This window comes from Dipodomys ordii, unplaced genomic scaffold (assembly GCF_000151885.1).
Source record: "Dipodomys ordii isolate 6190 unplaced genomic scaffold, Dord_2.0 Scaffold296, whole genome shotgun sequence".
Classification (NCBI taxonomy): domain Eukaryota; kingdom Metazoa; phylum Chordata; class Mammalia; order Rodentia; family Heteromyidae; genus Dipodomys; species Dipodomys ordii.
The window spans coordinates 834,091-853,061 of NW_012267512.1; the positions used below are offsets into that span (position 1 = coordinate 834,091).

The following is an 18,971-nucleotide window of genomic DNA, read 5'->3' on the forward strand; positions in this document are numbered from 1 at the left end:
TGAACTTTGGGTGTGGACGTTGTCCCTCAGCTCTTCAGCTCAAGGTTAGTGCCCTACCACTTGAGCCACAGTGCCACTTCCGTGTTTTTTTGTTTGTTCGTTTGTTTTGGGTTTTTTTTTTTCTTATTTGGTGCTGAGGAATCAAACCAAGGGCCTCATGCATGGGAGGCAAGTACTCTACCACTGAGCCAACTTCCGAGCCCCTCCCTTATTTCTTTAATAACTTGCTTTCACATGCTCTAGGAAGTACCCTCTGTAGCCTCTTCAGTTGCTCAATCCACAGAGACCACTGTTGTTCCATACAACCTGCAACATATGTTGATTTGATATTGGAACTCTTCTGTTGACAAAATCCAGTCTGATTCTCCTGATTTTTTTTCCTAGTCAATTCTTTTAAAACAAAAACAAAAACCTATAAAATTTCAGTACTTGTTCCTTAAATGTTGGGCTATCTCTGCACTGGGCATCTGTGGCTCCTGCCTGTAACACTAGTTACTTCGGAGGAGATCTGAGGATCACGGTTCAAAGCCAGCCCAGACAGGAATATCTGTGAGACTTTATCTCAAATTAACCACCAGAATAGCCAGATGTGGAGCTGTGGCTCCAGTGGTAGAGCATTAGCCTTGAGCAAGCAGACAGATGCACTGTGGAACACCCTGCTCCGAACAAGAGAAAGGGGACTGGGGAGTGACCACGTTAGGCTCCCTGAAGCTATGGGCAGGAAGGTCACCATGGGTATTGGTTTTTGTTTTTGTTTCAGGGTACTTATTCATAAGGCTTGGTTACTATAATGAAGAATATCTTGTCTTAATCGGTATTAGGGGTTTTGTTTTTAGATGTGATTTAATCAAATATAGTTTGGATGTTGTTTAATTATCTTTCTCCCCTCTCCTGTCTTACTGTTACAAAGTCTATTGCAGGTTGAACATCCCTAATCCAAATACCCCAAATCATAAAGACTCCAAAATCTGAATCTTTCTAAGCACAGCTATGATCTTGCAGTTGTAAAAATCCACATTTGATCTGATGGAATAGGTCTTAGCCAGCTCAGGTGTACTAAAATTACTGTTAAAGATGACTTTCAGGCTGTGTGCAAAGTATGTGTGAAGTATCAACAAAGATTGTATTCAGACTTGGGTAAGATTTTTAAGATATGCTATTACATTTATGCAAAATCTGAAAATATCTGAAATGCAAAACTAATAGCTTTAGGCATTTTTAGGGTAAGAGATGTTCAACTTGTAACTTGCTTCTGAATATTGAAATAAGCTTTCATTCTTACTTAAGGCACTACTGGGGTATGATTTTTTTGTGAATATGTAAATTCACTTCCTAATATAGATTGTTAAATACATACACAGCACCTGTCTGTAGTGTTAGTTTTCTGCCCCTTTGGTCAGATTTTGGTACCAACTAACAATGAAGTAATTTAGAACACCTTCTGTGTTTACTGTTCAGCAGTTCAGAAAATGCTTTATTATTTAAAACTTGAAAGATTCTGATAGTAAAACTAGGCCTAGAACCTTATAAAGGCCTATTGTGGGTAACTCTATGCAGTTTCCTACATATAATTCATGATAATTATCCTGTTCAGGATGCCCTCTTTGGGGATCAATTTAAGTAATTGTGTGTTTTTCTAGAAGTTTTACTCATGCATTACAGTTTTCAGATGTTCTAACCCAGAATTGAGCTTTTGGCTTTTTTCCTTCATTTTAGATCTGAACTATTATTAGTCTATACTCTTTCAACATTTTCCTAAGGTGTCACCTGTAAAGACATGGGTAGTCTCAGGGGTAGTAGAAGTATAGAACTTGCTGGTTCAAAGTGGGTGCATGTAACGGTGAGTTTACTTGGGTGATTTAGTAGACTGGGAATAATCTCCATAAAGAAGAAGATTAATAAATGCTTGCTAGCACTGGATCTCTTTTTAGACTATGCCATTGTCATATTTGGTGTCATTGAAATAGCCCTGGCAGATAAAAGTGAGAGTAAGGAGGGTACACTGTCATATAATGTGGGGGAAGTGGGTGTTAGGCTTTATTTAATAGTAAAAATAGTACTCACATATGGTGATTGTTTTCTCAATCAGATGGCATCTCTTTCAGAAAACAAAGATGCCTTTTACAGTTTATTAGGATCTACTTGGTAATGTTTTATTAATCTGTGCTGTAGAGATGAGTGAAATGATGCACATGGGTACCAGATCCAAGGCTATAGTGTCTAGCAGTGCAGTGAGAGAGGATACCCTGGCAGAAATGTGGACAGACATAAATCTTCTGTAAACCAAACTTTTCATTTGTTTCAGAATATGTGGTTTTTGTGAAATTGTTACCCCAGATCATGTGGAGGGGAGTGTATTTTCAGAATCTTACGTTTTCTTGTCCTGCGTTCATTCCCTGCCCATTAAGACAGTTCTTCTGTGGAGGGACGTTATTGCTCTGTTACCTTCAGGGCAAAGGGTGTGTCCAAAGTTGCTCCTCATGTCATGATCTTCAAGCCGCAGGTTCACAGGCCTGCAGTGGGCCCTGAAATTAGTATTGTTGGTAAGGGACATTGATTTTCCTTTTTAATAGAGGAGGATACAAAGTAGTATAGGTTGGTTTGTTTCTGAGCTGATTTTCACACTTAATACTTATATTTGTGTGTATGGAGTGGAATGTGAATATGTGTTTCTAGCCCAGTATTACAGTGGAAAAAAAAATCTCAGTACATATTTCCTTAAATATCAGTACATTGTTTTGTATGCACCCATTAAGAGCATATGAAATTGGTCACTTTCTCTGAAATTTTGGAGACTGTTTTAAAAACATATCATATTTACCAGAATTATAAAACACAGGTTAACTATAAACAGAACTTGAATAGAAGCAAATGCTTTTATAATGGCTATGATAAGCTCGCTAATTGGTGGTTGTGTTCACCTATTGAACTGGAGTATCAGGTAAAAGCATTTGAATAGATGCTTATTACACACAAATGCAAAAGATGTTCCAAACTAGTTGTCACATTTATATACTGTCATAATCAAGACCAGGGTAATATAGCTGAAAAATTTTAAAACAGAGACTTCCATTTTGTTTTCAAATGGAAACCAAGGCTATTTTCTGCATTTTTAAATTTTTTTTATTGTGAAAATACCTTACCAGAGGGGTTACAATTACAAGGTAATGAATACATTTCTTATCACACATTGTTGCCTCTTCCTTTGTTTCCCCTTCCCATCCCTTCCCATTTTCCCTCACACCCCCATTCTTATCTCTCCCCCCCACCCCCGCCAAAGTTGTAAAGTTCGTTTTTTAACATTATATCTTATACATCTCATTGTTGCAATGGGTCCACCTATATCCCTATTTAAACAATTTGTTTTTTCCCTTCCCCTCAACAAATTATACCAACATCAAATACAGTGAAAAACAGGGGTTATACTGTGGGGGAGGGACATACAAAGCAACAAAGAAATCATCTTATAAATACGTTAGAAACAATTGCAAGAAAGAAAAAAAACATTTGAATACTTATCTTGGAGTTCATTTCATCTAACATCAACTTATCTGACCGTTTTTGCTTGTCTCAGACATATGCTAGTTATTGCAAATAAGGGAAACCATGCGACCTATGTTTCTTTGGGCCTGGCTTACTTACTTCACTTAATATAATTTTTTCCAAGTCTTTCCATTTCCTAACAGATGGGGCAATGCCATTCTTTCTATTGGAGGCATAGAATTCCATTGTGTATATATACCACATTTTCTTGATCCATTCATCTACTGAGGGGCATCTGGGTTGGTTCCATAGCTTAGCTATGGTAAATAATGCTTCAGTAAACATAGTCATACTGGTAGCTTTAGTATGGTCTTGTTTGTGTTCATTTGGGTAAATGCCCAAAAGTGGGATTGCTGGGTCATAGAGGAGCTCTATGTGGAGTCTTTTGAGGAACCTCCACACTGCTTTCCAAAGTGGTTGAACAAGTTTACACTCCCACCAACAAGAACAAGTTTACACTCCCACCAACAATGCAGTAAAGTTCCCTTCTGTCCACATCCCCTCCAGCATCTGTTGTTATTATTGATTATAGCCATTCTAACTGGAGTAAGGTGGTATCTCAATGTTGTTTTGATTTGCATTTCTTTTATGGCTAGGGAGGATGAACATTTCTTCATGTGTCTATTTGGCCATCCTTCTTTCCTCTTCAGAGAAGTTTCTCTTTAAGTCTTTAGCCCACTTATTTATTGGGCAGTTATTTCTTTGAGGATTTGTTGTTGGGGGACTTAATTTTTTGAGTTCCAAGTATATTTTAGATATGAGACCCTTGTCCGTTGTATGGCTAGTGAAGATCTTCTCCCAATCCGTGGGCTTTCTATTGATCTTGCGAGCTATGTCCTTTGCCATGCAGAAGCTCTGCAATTTCATGCAATTGCATTTGTCCAACCTTTCTTTGATTTGTTGTGTTTCTGGGTCTCTATTAAGAAAATTTCGGGCTGTGCCAAGGAGACCTAGGGTTTCTCCCATTCCATCCTGTAATGTTTTCAGAGTGTCTGCTTTGACTTCTGCATTTTAATAGATTTTTATTATTTATTGTAAAGGTGATATACAGAGGGGTTACAGTTATATGTCAGATAAAGAGGACATTTCTTTTTGAACAATGTCACGCCTTCCCTGACTCCCTCCCCATTTTTCTCTCCTGTCTCCACCCACAGTTGTGTATCTAGTATCACTGCTGCATTTTTTTACCCTTTATACCATCATTTCCATGCCCTCCCTCCTACCTTCTAAAGACAGGTAAAGGAACAAATTGGAACAAAGGAGACAAAAGGAAAAGAAAAGAAAAACAGCAACAAAGAATAAAAACTTCTTGTTTCCATTTCCTGGAGTTCATTTTGATAAATATTATTTGAGCACCTAGCTATTGGCCATTAGGTTTTTGCTATAATGGCTATAGAATGTGACCAACTTTAGCATAATGATAACAGCATTGATTCCCTAGGTATTTGTTAAATCCTGAGCTTTTGTTGCTTTGAACTATAAGTGATCCTATTAAAATACAGCTGCCTTTATTATAAATAGCAAATTAGGTGTGCATAAAACACACCTTAAACTACTGTAAATATATATTGTATGCATATTTATTATTTATGATTAAGTTCAGATGGACTGTTACAAATAACAGTGGTTGGTAATAAAACTACTTTTAAAATATTTCTCAAGGACTATATATTTAAATCATATTATTTGTTTATTTACAGTTTGAATGTCTACAGTGTACTTAGTGTATTTTATTTGTTAAGAAGTAGCCCATTACTTGCATTCATGTAGTTTCCATTCATGCCTTAGCTCTTTCTTTCATTGAAATAAAGTTCCTGCTGAATACGGGGGTCATTTCTGCAGTTTTTGCACTGATTTCTAATTTTATTTATTTTTAACTGGTACATAAAATTATATGTTTACTGGCCAACATGATGTTTAAGTAAATGTATACATTATGTAAAGTTTAAATCAGGATAAAACAATCTACTCTAACAGTTATAGTTTCTTGATGGTAAAAGTTCAGATCACTTTTTGATTCCTTTCTTATTGGTGCTTTGAATGGAACCCTGGGCACTGTGTACGCTAAGCACACCATACCATCCTTTTATGTTCCCGGCCCCCAGCTTCTGCATGTCATGTGAGTTTGAAAGGCCCATGATGGGATATATTGAGAGTAAGATGCTTCACTGGAACTTGAACCTTCCCTGGCCAGGGGCAGTAAAGTTTAATACTATACTCGGGACAGTATCTGGGACTATATGGAGATATTGGAAGGCAGAGACTGATAATGTACATAACTGATGAAACATCTAAACAATGCTTTCATTGGATATCTGACATATAATGTTATCTAAAATGTTATATGCACCAAATATTATTTGTTCACTTCTGTACCAAGTAGTACCCTGTGGATTTTCTACTTTCCATCATTATAATAAATGCTCAATGCATTTTATTAAAGTTGAAATTGGTTACTGTTGTCATCACACACATATATAATATATATCAATCAAATTATATATATCATAAATATATATGTGTGTATTATGTATATATACAAACTCAAAAAATTCAACTTAATTGCTACCAAAATAGAACATGGGCATATTTACGAGATCCAATTGTGCCTAAAGCCACAGATTGAATAACAGCCTCCCTGCCACACCCTCTTCCAAGACATCTCACCCAACTCTGGTTTTACTTCTGCGATATACCATTTCTTCACAGCTATGTGCAGCTGAAGCTGTTCTGCATTCAGTTTGATATATTGTCTGGCTGATGCCATGATCTGCACTATCACTTCAAAGGTGCTCTGTGCTGTTACCAAGGGACAGACCTTATTTTCTTCATGCTACTCTGCAGCTCATCATTTCCTGTATTTTTCCATCTATTTCTGTCTTCTACGGTTGCCTCACATCTTAGTATTTGTTTATTAGTTTCTGTTACTCTAATGAAATGCCTCTGATGGGTTTCTTCTTGAAGGAAGGAAGTTTATTTAATCCATAGTTTTTGAGGCCAGCAGTCCAATAGTACAGTGCTGGCTCTGGTGAGAGTCTTCAGGCTGTGTTACCACGTTGTAGATGACACCAGGGTGGAGTCATGTGAATGAGAGCAATCAAGTGGCAAGACCAGAAGCCTGCAAAGCTGATAAGTAGCCAGTTGAACTCAAGTCCCATAAGAATAATCTTAATCCCTTCTGGGGATAGTGTCCCTCGAAATGACCTAAGGATTCCATTCGTTTCCCCCTTTCCTAGCTTTTGCTAGCTTCCGGGACCTGGCTTACTTTAGTTGAGCCTCATGGGACACCCTTCAACCAACCATATCTAAACCATAGCACCTTCTATGAACTTGTGTGGTCTTCTTGCTAATCTAGTAAGCATTTGTTATATTTCTAAAAAATTCTCTTTGAGTATTTCACTTGTAAGAAAAATAGTACTTTTAGATATTCTTCTTAGACAACAGAACATTTATAGCTATAGTTCTGAATTTAAAGTATAATTATTTGCATTATGAAAACAGTTCAAATTGATCCATGTGGCTAAGAAGTTGTTAAAATTATCAATTTAAAGGGGAATCCTTGTTTGAACTATTTACACACATTTGTTTCATGAATGTATTCATTCAGTGAGTGTTTACTATTTTATATCTGTCACTACTTATAAAAGAGTTGTGTTACTACATTCTTTATTTGTAATGACTGGTTAATTTATAATTTTTTCTCTTTTTTCCTCAGACAAAATTGAAGAAGCACAAAAAGAACTTAATGGTGCAGAAGCTTCTAAAAAAGGTAAATTAAAATCAACTCCAATATAGATTGTATTCTTGTTAGAGGTGACCATATCAATAGCTCATAATTGTGGGCTAACATAATCAATGTAAACATATCACAAAATTAGAAATTGGTAATTCCTGATTACTTTGGACTAAATGGTACCTGCAATCTTATGGACTTTGCATTATGAAATATTTTAGCTGTGAAGCATACTGATATGCTTACATGCTGCTAGTAGGTGTGGGGAAAACATAGCAGCTCTGGGAAGTCCTATCCAAAGATCTTCCCTGTAGCAGTCCAGTATGGTACAGAGGATGTAGGTGTTGCTTCACACATGTGTGCCCTGCAATGGTCGCAGTGTTTTCTGTAATGAACAAAGCCTGCAACAATCAGAACAATACCAAGCAGTGAGAATTGTCAAATAAATTTTAATAAATCTGTGTTTGGGGATATTATGCAATTTTAATAAAAAATAGTCAGTATTTCAGTTGGTGGTGATGACTGATTGTTAAATAATAAAAGGAACGGGGGGAGGGGGAAGGATGGGAAGGGGGATGGGAAGGAGAAACAAAGGAGGAGGCTACAATGCTTGATAAGAAATGCACTCATTATCTTGCCCATGTAATTGTAACCCCTCTGTACAGTATTTTCACAATAAAAAAGAAAAAAAATAATAAAATGAACTTATAATGTAACATGTAAACTATCATCCTGTTGTCTTCGTTAAGACAAATGAAGTCAAGTACATACCTCTATGTGTGTGTGTGCCTACATGTTCATCTGCGTACATGGGACTGAGCAGAGCTTGAGAGGATTTAAATGCCCTTGCATTTACAAGATTGGAAGCAAGGTAGTGTGTTGCTTTGTATTGACTCATTAATTTCACAATGATATATTTTGAAAACATTTAAAATGTAATAGGCAAATTTGGATGCAGATCAGCATGGAGAAGGCAGGTAGTGGATAGGAGATGGTAGACTTTCTGTTAATAAGTCAAATTATTTCTCTTCTAACTTAGTGGAGAAGAAAAGTGCTCATTTATTTTTCATGATCTATTATTTATTTTTCCTTGTTATGTCTTCTATTTGTAGTGAACATTTAATGGTAATTTAGCTAAACAAACTTCCAATAAAGAAGCTTTTTCAAAATTTGTTTTTCTAGACTGGTTATTATGTTTAGGGATAGTAAATTCTTGCTTATCCCAGTTCACTCTCATTGGATGGACTCCCAAGATTGCTTGGAGTTGGTGTTCCTATCTGTGCAGTGATGCACAGCAGAGAGCCTTGAAGTGTCTTCTACCCCTCTCCCTATCAGATCTGAGCCTTCAGGAACATTGCTTCAGAACAGCCATGCTAGAGAAGGTGGAGAAGTCGGCATGATGTCCCGTGGTGAAGCCGCCTGAGCATTCTCTCCCCACTTGTCCACACTGCCGTGGCCTTGAGGCTTGGAGACGCTGGGGCTGGAGAGCCCTTGCTTTTTACACTTCCATTGTCACAGCTCTTTTCACATCTTGTAAGGGTTTAGAGCTGCTTCAAGTAGCAGAATAAATGTAGCTTGTCTCCTTTCTTTCTTTCTTACTCCAATGGCAGAAAGTTTTCACAAAAGTGAACAAAATGCCTGATAGGAAGGAGGAAATGGAACAAAGGTTCTAGAGAAAGACCTTGGGTAATGAGCTTCAACATAATTGAGTAGGCTCCAGTTGGCAGGCTGCATGAGCTCAGACTGAGGGTGAATACCAAGTGGGCATTGTTCTGAGCCTGTCACTGCAGAGAATTAGTATTTGGCTTTCGTTTTTAACACAGAAGCTCTGGGCAAGTTAAAAATAAAACAGTTTTTCTTCCAGGTAAATGTAAGGAATAATATCAATTCCTCTTTCTCAACACAAGGAAAAAAAGTCTTTGAATAAAAGAAGTATTGAGGTTTCTGAAATCTTTTCTTAACCAAGTGACCTATTTTTCTTAAAGGAAACTCATTTCATCTATTTAAGAATGAATGTATAAGGAAAATGCAGGATCATTTGTTGTTTTTGGAGCATGATTTACAGCTCATGTTTTCTATTTCTTGCATTCTTTGGGGATATTCTTTACCATGAAAGTTTGGGTGAATTTGTTTGCATTTTAGGCTTAATGCTGCAAATAATTATAAGGCATTGTCTCCATCAGAGATTTTATGGTCCTTAAGTTAGTAGAGGCTCTTTCTCCCCATTTCCTTTTTGTAGTTATTAGTACAAGTAACTACTTTATTCTCAAAACTATCTACCAGATCAATAAGCTCTTAAAAAGGTAAAACACTTCTTCATTGATAGATTAAAAGAGATACTTCCCTGTTTGTTAATATTAGAGAGATAAATCTGCTAGTATAATATACTAACATAGAAATTGACTTTGCCAATCATACAAAATATGATAAAGAAGTGTACTGGATTAAATTAATGCACCTATTTTAACCTTTTCCTCTGCTTGTGAATGAAAATCAGTCAATTTTAATTGGATTTCTTTTTATTTTAATCACTTCAGTGTTAAACTTAAGCATGCATGTTCACACAATTCTCCAAAGTTCTATTGTGTTCTCTCTTACAGTGCTATCTACTTATTCTTAACATTTTCTGTACTTGACACCATATTTAAAATTATTGATCAAGATTTAACTGTTAGTGATTGTCATAGACATGGTAACAGAATATGAATAAAATAAACTAGAAAGAAATAAATAGATCAATTGAGAGGTATACAGGTGTTTGAGTAAGCGTTGTTTTTCTTTGACACTTATAATGTTTGACACTTAATACATATAACATATTTAATTATAAAGCATAACAATAATGTAATCTTGGATGCCAACATCCAGTTCAAATGCGAAGACATTGCCAATGCTATTCTACCCAGCAAATGATTGTTTTAGTTTCTTTGCAACATCTCCTCAGAATAGGTGTTAACTGTCCTCAATTGCATTTAAAGCTAATTATGTTGCATAATAACTATGCCTGAACAAGGTGAGTTTTTTATTGTTTGTTTTGTGTCTGGATTTTTTTCCCAGCTACAATCACTTTTAAAGTATGAACATAATATTTTATCCATTCCAACAAGTCATTTGTTTTACCATACCCAATTTAAACAGCTATGACTAGTCTTCAGTCTCCCCTCCCCCCCACAATATAAATTGCTTATTTTTTATTAAGTAATTGTGCAAAGGGGGTCTCAATTCTGTGTCTAATAGAAAATGGAAAGATGTCATATGTAGTCTTCCCTAGAGATTCCCACTCAGCCTTGCTCCTGAGAGTCTTCCTGCCATCAAAACTACTTCTTTTCAAGAAATCTAATAACAGATGCTGGAGAGGGTGTGGCCAAAAGGGAACCCTACTGCACTGTTGGTGGGAGTGTAAACTTTTTCAACTACTCTAGAAAGCAGTATGGACTTTGCTCAGAAGACTATACATAAAGCTTCCCTATGACCCAGCAATCCCACTTCTGGGCATTTACCCCAGTGATCACAAACAAGGCCATACTAAAGCTACCAGCAAAACTATGTTATTCATTGGGAAGTTTTTAGTGTGTGAATTCTCCTTTTCTCTACTTCATTATATTAACTTGCCATATATAAAGAGGTTTATTTAATGTGATATATTGTTGCATAGTATGAACACAATGTGTAATATAATCTATAGCTGTACAGTAATGAAAATCTGCAAGTTATTAGAGGACTTTTTCTAATATTTGTAGTTTTTAGTTTCTAGTTTTTAGAATCAGTCTTCTTAAACTTTGTAGACTATTGTTTAGGATTAGGGTGGGTACACTGACCAACTTCACAGTTTTTAGGTTTCCCTTCCATAAAGAAATAGTTTTGAGGGCTGGGAAGGTGGCTCAGTGGTAGAGTGCTTGCCTTGCATGCATGAGGCCCTTGGTTCAATTCCTCAGCACCCCATAAGCAGAAAAAAGCCGGAAGTGGCACTGTAGCTCAAGTGGTAGAGCACTAGCCTTGAGCTGAAGAGCTGAGGGGCAGCTCCCAGGACCAGAGTTTAGTGACTAACAAAAAAAAATAGTTGTGATGATCATATTTTCCTCAGTATGTTATCAGTTTCCCCATATAGACCATCTGTATATTTTTCTGGGTTTGTTTTTTCAAATTGTATTCATTTATTTATTAATTTTTAGTCATCTCATTGAGGTTCTTTACCTCTGGTGCTAGGATAGAGCGCCAGGTCTGTGCATCATTGATCTTTATTTCTTTGTAAAAATTGCTTCCTAGCTCTTGTTGGCAAATAAAACTGAAATATAATTTTGTGGATTGATCTTTTATCTAACCATCCAGCTGAATTCTTACATGCTCTGATCATTTGTCCACTGGCAATTACTTGTCATACCAGTTGGGGTAATTAAAGCTTTGTTTCTTGCTTTTGAAATCAGAGCTTCTTTTATTTTGATTGTCTAACTTGGCTCTAATAAAATAAGCCAACAGAAAACAGTAATGTTGGCATTTTTGCCTTGTTCTTGATTTTAAAGGAAATGCTTCTAATATTCACTATTAAAATGTGCACTGAATTTTTTTGTGGGAAGAGGTCAGTGTATTTTTTAACTGCTTGTTGGGATTGTTTCAAATTTTTATTTGTTGATATAAAGAAAATCTATGGGAGCAGGTGCTGTTGGATCACACCTATGATCTTAACCTTCACTACTCAGGAGACTGAGATCTAGGTTTGAAACCAGCCTAAGTAGACAAATCCAAGAAACTCTTACCTTTAATCAACCAAAGATTAGAAATGGAAATGTGGTTCAAATGGTGGAATACCACCCTTACCTGTAAAAGCCAAGGGAGAGGGCCCTGAATTTGGACAGACAGAAGGAAAGAATCAATGAATAAAAGGAGGAAGGAAGGGAGGGAAGAAGGGACAAAAGAAAGGAGAAAGGGAAAGAAAAAAGAAAATATATTTTTTAATCCATAGTTTTTATTCTTTCACTTTAATGTTTAAACTGACTTGGGATGAATTGATAATACCAATTTGTTCATTATGTTTAGCTTTGATTTGATTTTTTAAATATTAAAGAGTTCCATGTTCACACTCAGACACACTGGTCTATAATTTCATTTTTATTTTTTAATAATTTCCCCTGACAATTTAAAGTCACATTAATTTAGTAAAATAACTTGAGGACCATATTTTCTGCTTGGCATGGTGGTATTTGGGGTTGGAGGTTACTCTTAAAGCATGTTCTGATTTTTAGGAGGAGGTAGAGGGTATTTAGTGATATGTATACACACCTCACTGCTTTCTCTTTTTTGTTTTGGCAGAAATTTGTATGTTTTACCCTCCTTTTATTTTTTAATGTTTTATTGTTATTTTAAGGAGATGTACAGAGAGGTTACAGTTACATAAATCAGTCAAAGAGTACATTTCTTTTTGACATTGTCACTACTTCCAATGCTTTCTCCCAGTTTTTCCCTCCATTCTCTCCCTCCACACTTGTTAGTTGTATAGTTTTATTTTCAGCAGGGTATCTAATGAGTATTACTTCTGCATTGATTCTACTCTTTTCTTTTAACTGTGCCAATTTCTCATATTTTTAATATGCTCCTATATGCTTTATAGTTTTATCAACTGTTGTTTTTATTATATTTTTAGCATCTGGTTTCTTTTGGGATTATTTTGTTATTCAAAGTTTGAAATGAAAAAATGGACTCACTCATTTTAAATCTTTGTTGTTTTCTATTGGAACCACTAAAGCTCTTAATTTTTTATCAGAGTATTGTTTTAGTTATAATACAATTTTATCTTTGCTTTTGAATCTGTAACTTCACAGGTTACTTTCCTTTTTGAAAATTTATATCCATTGTGTATCTCTTCACTTCTGAGTGCTGTCCATTTTGTCTTGAAAATCTCCTTTGGCATCCTTTGTCTCCTGTTACTCCCTTGGTCCCCTGCGACTCCCATTTGTGTTGTTTCCTCTGACTTAGCCTTTAGTTCGCTATCTTTTTTTAATTGTTCTAATTTGAATTTAGATTGGTTCAGTGAGTCCTGAGTGTTATTGTAATTTTCTTTTTTCATTACTGAGGTTTTTCTCAAGAACTCCCACTCTCCTCGTGTTCCACCACTTGAACTATGTCTCTAGCCTGGCCTTTTCTAGTTGTATTAGAGTCTCATGGACTTTTCTAGCTGGGCTGCCTTGAACCACTATCTTCTAGAACTCGGCCTCTTGAGTAGTAGGATTTCAGGTGTGAACTACTGGTGCCTGGTTATGTATTTTTTTAAATTCTGTAATTCACATTTGGTTCTTCATATTATATTTCTTTTTATACTTGCAGTTCTCTTGGTATTTTTAGAACTCTTGTCTTAGAGTAAAATCAGCACATTAATTTTAAAGTCGTCGCATATTCCAACATATTGGACCTCTTTAAATATGGTTATGATATTCTGTGTGTTAAATTTCTTTCTCAGATGACTGGTTATCTTTGGATGTTTGTTGTACATTTTATTTCAGAAGACGACAGAGAGTTTTGAAGCCTAAATTTAAACCTTCACTCTGAGAAGATTTTCATTTGCCTCTGCCGTTCTTTTAGAACTAGCAAGCTAAGATCATCTTAATCAAGTTTGTGACTCGTGACTTTTCAAGTCCCATATACTTGCCTTGCCATTCACACCAAGCTTGGTCTACCCACACAGTTCACCCTTATCACCAGGATGAAGCCTGTTGTGAGGCCAAGTGCAGACATACCGGGTTTCATGTGAACTTCATGTTCCCAATCCCTGGGCTCTGCCATTTGTTCCCCTACTTCCTTTAATCATCAACCTGCTCTGACCTGCTATCTATCACCTCTATGCTCAGGAGAACCTTCTCTGGACAAGGAGCCCACAGGTTTTTCTCACCTTTTTGGACTTTTTGCCCAATTACTTTTCACTAACTTTTCAATGCTTCAATACCTACAAGATGATACTATTTATATTTTGTTAGCTAATCTGTTGTCCTCTGAGGAAGTCTGAGTTAATTATTTAATTCTCCATTACCAAATTTCTCTTATAAAAGTCATTTTCTTCCTTTCTTTTCTGAGCTAAGGTCTTGCTGTGTAGCCCAGGTGGCCCTGAACTCCCAGTCTTCTTAACTCAGCCTCATGAGTACTCTACCCCTAGCTTATGAAAGTTCTTTATATATTACTTTTTGTGTTTGGGTACATTCCTCAGTTTGTATTTACATGTGTGTGTGTGTGTGTGTGTGTGTGTGTGTGTGTGTGTGTGTGTGTGTGTGTGTGTGTGTGTGTGTGCTGTCTCCCTGAGCTGTTTTGCTCAAGGCTTTTACACAGCTCTACTTGTGGTCTTTTGTTTTTTTAACAGTTAATTTGAGATGTGAATATCACAGAGTTTCTGCCTGGGCTGACTTTGAATTATGATCCTCAGATCTCACCTTCCTGAGTAGTTGTATTTATTTTATCACAAATTCACACACACATATACATTCACACTCACTTGTGTTCATATAGCGTATCTTTCATTTGGTTGTTTTACTTTGAGAGTATGTTTCCAGTCTAAGCAGAATGAGCTAAGTGCTGATCCAGTTTTATAGTTCTTGATTATGTTGTATCTTTTAACTCTGTTGGTCCATGAGATGCACTTATGATATGCTTTTTAAAAAATCATGTATGAAACCTGAATCGCATATTTAAATAAACTGAGATCCTTTCTCCTACATTTTGAGATGTTGAAATTTTTCATATACTAAGTCATTATTAGGTTTAGTTTTAACTGTTGCTCTGACTATTTGAGAAAATACTGGTTTAGGCATTTAATATATTTTCATGAAGTTGTCTTAAGTATTTTTTAGACTTTTATTGACTTTGAATGCTTACTCTCCCAAATGAAAATTTTGAGTAATGTCAAAATTCTAAAAAAGCAAAATTGTCACTGGTTGAAATTTTGTAAAATGGGGAAACTTGAAAAGAATTTAGTTGACATCTTCAAAGTTCTTTCCAGGAGCATGGTGTGTTTCTTCATTTTGTAAGCCTTTATTTTTAAATATACTAAAAGTATTTTTAGTTTTCATGTTTTTAATCTTTTGTGTTGACATTATTACTAGGAATTTTTGTTTCAGTTTCTGTGATACATGTGTTTTCATTGTGCTTTTTCATTATTTTGCTGTAATGGAAAAGATGTGTTGGAGCTCTTGTTAGGTGTTAGATTTTCAGTTATTTCTTTCGATCTCTCTAGGAGGCCACCATGGGAAACCAATGCTAGTTCCTTTTTGCCATCGTTTGCGCCTCATTTTGTAAAATTCTGTAACCACCTGATGGCTTAGAGAAATGATGTTAAACAGCAGTGGTTTCTGCAAAGCGTTGTCTTGTCCCAGATGTCAGAGGTTTTACTAGTGTTTGGAGTATTAAATGAAACAGTTTTCTACTCGCTAATTTTGTTTTGATTTTTCTAATTTTCTTTGTGACTTCCTTTTTGAACTTTGGCTATTTAGAATTTCATGATATTTGGGGATTTTCAAGATGCCTTCTATGTATTCCTGCTTTAACCTTGTGGACAGAGGACACACTTAATTTGTTCTCTTCTTTCTGCTGAGCAGCATACTTGGCCTCATAGCTTCTGGTATTAGTTTCTATGGTGTGTATTTTACTATTTCACATTTATTTTATTTAAAATGCTAGGAACTGAGCCTAAGGCCTACTCTACCACTGAGCCCCACCCCTACCCATACATGACAATTTAAACCAACACTTCTTTCTGTTTTGTTCTATGGGTTAGAATCCTGGTGTCTCACAGAACTATGATCAAGTTACAGGAGAGCTTCATGTCTCTCTGCAGGCTCTAAGGAAGAACTTGTTTCCTTGTTTCCTCATTTAGGTCAATGGCAGAACTACATTCTCTGGTTCTAGTTCCTCCTGTCCTTGTTAACCGTGAGTTTAGGACCACTCTCAGTTTCCAGAGGCTACCTACAGACCTTTGAATTGCGGCTACTTTTCCCCACTTTAATTTTCATTTTTGTTTGTTTGTTTGTTGGCTGACTAGCTGAATTGATTGCTGCTGGGGATTGAATGCATGTGTCAGTTCTGTACACTCTATGACAAAATACCTGAGATGGAGGATGTAAAAGCAGATTTAATCTCCTCTCCATTTCAGAGGTTTGAGTCCATGGTGGGATGGCTCCATTGCTGTGGCCTTCGGTGAGCCAGAACATCATGGATTGGGGCATGGGAGCCCATGGCAGAAGAGGGTGTCCACAGCACAGCCCCCAGGAAGCAAAGAGTGAGAGCACATGGGTACCCCCCAGAGGGCCAAGGACAAGCTATGTGTCCTTTCAATGGATGGCCCCAGTGGCCTGCTTCCTCCAACTAGGTCTCACCTTCCAGACTTTACATCACCTCACAATAATGCCATCAAATTAGGAACCATCAGTAGGTTCTTATCCTTGATACTTATAGTCTAATCACTTCCCAAAGCCTCATTTCACCTCTCCACATTGCTGCCTTGGGGATTATGCCTTCAATATAGGAGATTCCAAGGGTCGTTCCATACCAACCCTGTAACACGTGCTGTGTCATTGAGTCACACCGCCTCCCCTCTCCCCGCCACTCCCAGACTCCTACCATCTTTAAAGCCAGCGATGGTGAGTTGAGTTTCTCCCTTCCAATCTCTCTCCTACTCTTCTATTTTTTGGTGTCTGTAACTTCAACCAGATTCTCCACTTTTTTGGGGGGGGAGGTCCGGTCGTGGTGCCTGAACTCTGGGCCTGGGCGCTGTCCCTCAGCTCTTCAGCTCAAGGCTAATACTCTACCACTTGAGCCACAGCGCCACTTCTGGCTTTTTACTTTTTGCTTCTGTGGTGCTGAGGAATCGAACCCAGGGCCTCATGCATGCAAGGTAAGTGCTCTACCACTGAGCCACCTTCCCAGCCCCAGATTCTCCACTTTTAAGGATAAGATGGGATGGTCTTCTCATCTACCTTATCACAATCCGCAAAGTGCCCTATTCCAGGAAAGAGACCTGCTCAGAAGGGCACCATTTTGCCTTCTATACTGCCTCTCACACCATTCAGTTTTACACTGTGGTATCTTTGAAATATTGAATTCTTTTTAGAACTCTTTAAGTGATAAAATATTTTTAAAATCTTTTTAGAATTTTCTTCTGTTGTTGCCCTTTTCAGAGTTCATGTCTATGTGTAGATCCAAATTAAAGTTTTCACATTTCAGTACAGGTCTACTTTGATGAATATTTTCAGTATATGAAAAAGATTTGTTTTTATTTATTTCATTTTTGCAGGGGGAGTCCTAGTAATTGACTTTTAATTTCTGGCTTTGAAGGCTAAAATTATTTCTTAATGTGTAATTCTGGGTTGATAGAGCTCTCCTCCCTTTGGTAGAGTAAAATGGAATAGGGGAGAGAGTTTCCTCTCTCCATTGTAGGGTACAAATGGAATATAGGGAGGTGGGGTAGAATTGTTAACCCTATACCTTTGCCATGTTAAGATCTTTTAATTATAGGTCAGCAAAGGTGGGATAAATTGAATGTGGCTCCTTTTTTTGCCTAACTGCTTAATTGCAGTTTCTTCTGTTTTGTATTCAAGGCCAAGAGGTACCTGCTTTTGGAATATATTTCCAACTATATCTCCTATTCCACTAATAAATGCATAGCAAGGCTCAGCTAATGTTTTCTGTGCATGTCTCTTGTACTTTTTCTGCATATCTTGTTCATAATCTTTTTGTTATCTTTCAGTAGTTATATAAAAGGATTCCAATTCAGCATGTCAGTTTATGAGTACAATGCTTCTTGATTAATGTCACCCCTTTTATCAGTCTGCCTTTTGGGCCCTTATACTCATTCACCTTCCTCCTTCCCCTTGTCTGAAATGACTTTGACCACTGGACCTCATGGCACTGTGCTCAGAGATAATGATGTCTTTGTCACCCCTGTCACCGCCACACCCAGTGACCTCTTGTTTTCATCCTGGGCATCTAGATGCAGTATTTAACACTAGTAGCCACATCTTCCTCTTTAAAATTCCCCAAACAGTGAATTCATGGACACTCACTGTGACAGGTTTTATCGGATCTTTTCAGTTCTTTCTTTGTTCCCATGTCTGTCTCACCCTTAAATGTAGTTACCCAGACTTCTGATGTCAGAACTCTTTTCTCTCCTTAGTTTACAGATTCTCTTTATTTACTTTTACAAAACAATTCTCATTGGGTCTTCACCAAGTCCCAGACTCTCTAGGGAAAGAAAAGAATACTCATGTATACTTCATGTTTTAGATCACCGTGTAATCTTGGTAACTATTTTAAAGGTTCTATAATGGTATGTTAAGTGGCGATTCCATAATTAGCTTGGCCATTTTTCTGTTCGAGTTCTTGTCTTGGAATTCCAGCTACAGTTTACAATTCTATACATGTTGATAGAGTTTGAAGTTTGGTGGGATGGTAAGGGAAGGGACATTTTTCCCTGTTCGATTAGTTCAGAACTGCCCCATGAAGAGAAGACGACTCAGCAGAATCAGTGGCAGAGCTTTCACAGACTTTCTTGTTTTGAACCAGCTAAGCAGCCCACTGCCACTACCCAAGTTTTAGGAAGCTTGTTAACTGTGGTACAAATGGCTGGAAAAGCCTCCGAAATGTTCCCCTCCCCTCCCTCTACCACCTCCATTGGTTCCCTGACCCAACCAGCTCTTATAGAGGAGAGGTGGTTCTTGTGTCC

The 18,971-nt window shown here is 37.0% G+C and overlaps 1 protein-coding gene across 1 annotated transcript in view; it reads left to right on the forward strand.

The window, feature by feature from the left end:
• Nucleotides 1-18,971, forward strand: part of Hivep1 (human immunodeficiency virus type I enhancer binding protein 1) — a 121,612-nt gene that overhangs the window by 70,023 nt on the left and 32,618 nt on the right. The window contains exon 3 of the mRNA XM_013036504.1: nt 7,259-7,312. Coding sequence (XP_012891958.1) covers nt 7,259-7,312 — 54 coding nt within the window. The remainder of the gene's footprint in view (nt 1-7,258; nt 7,313-18,971) is intronic.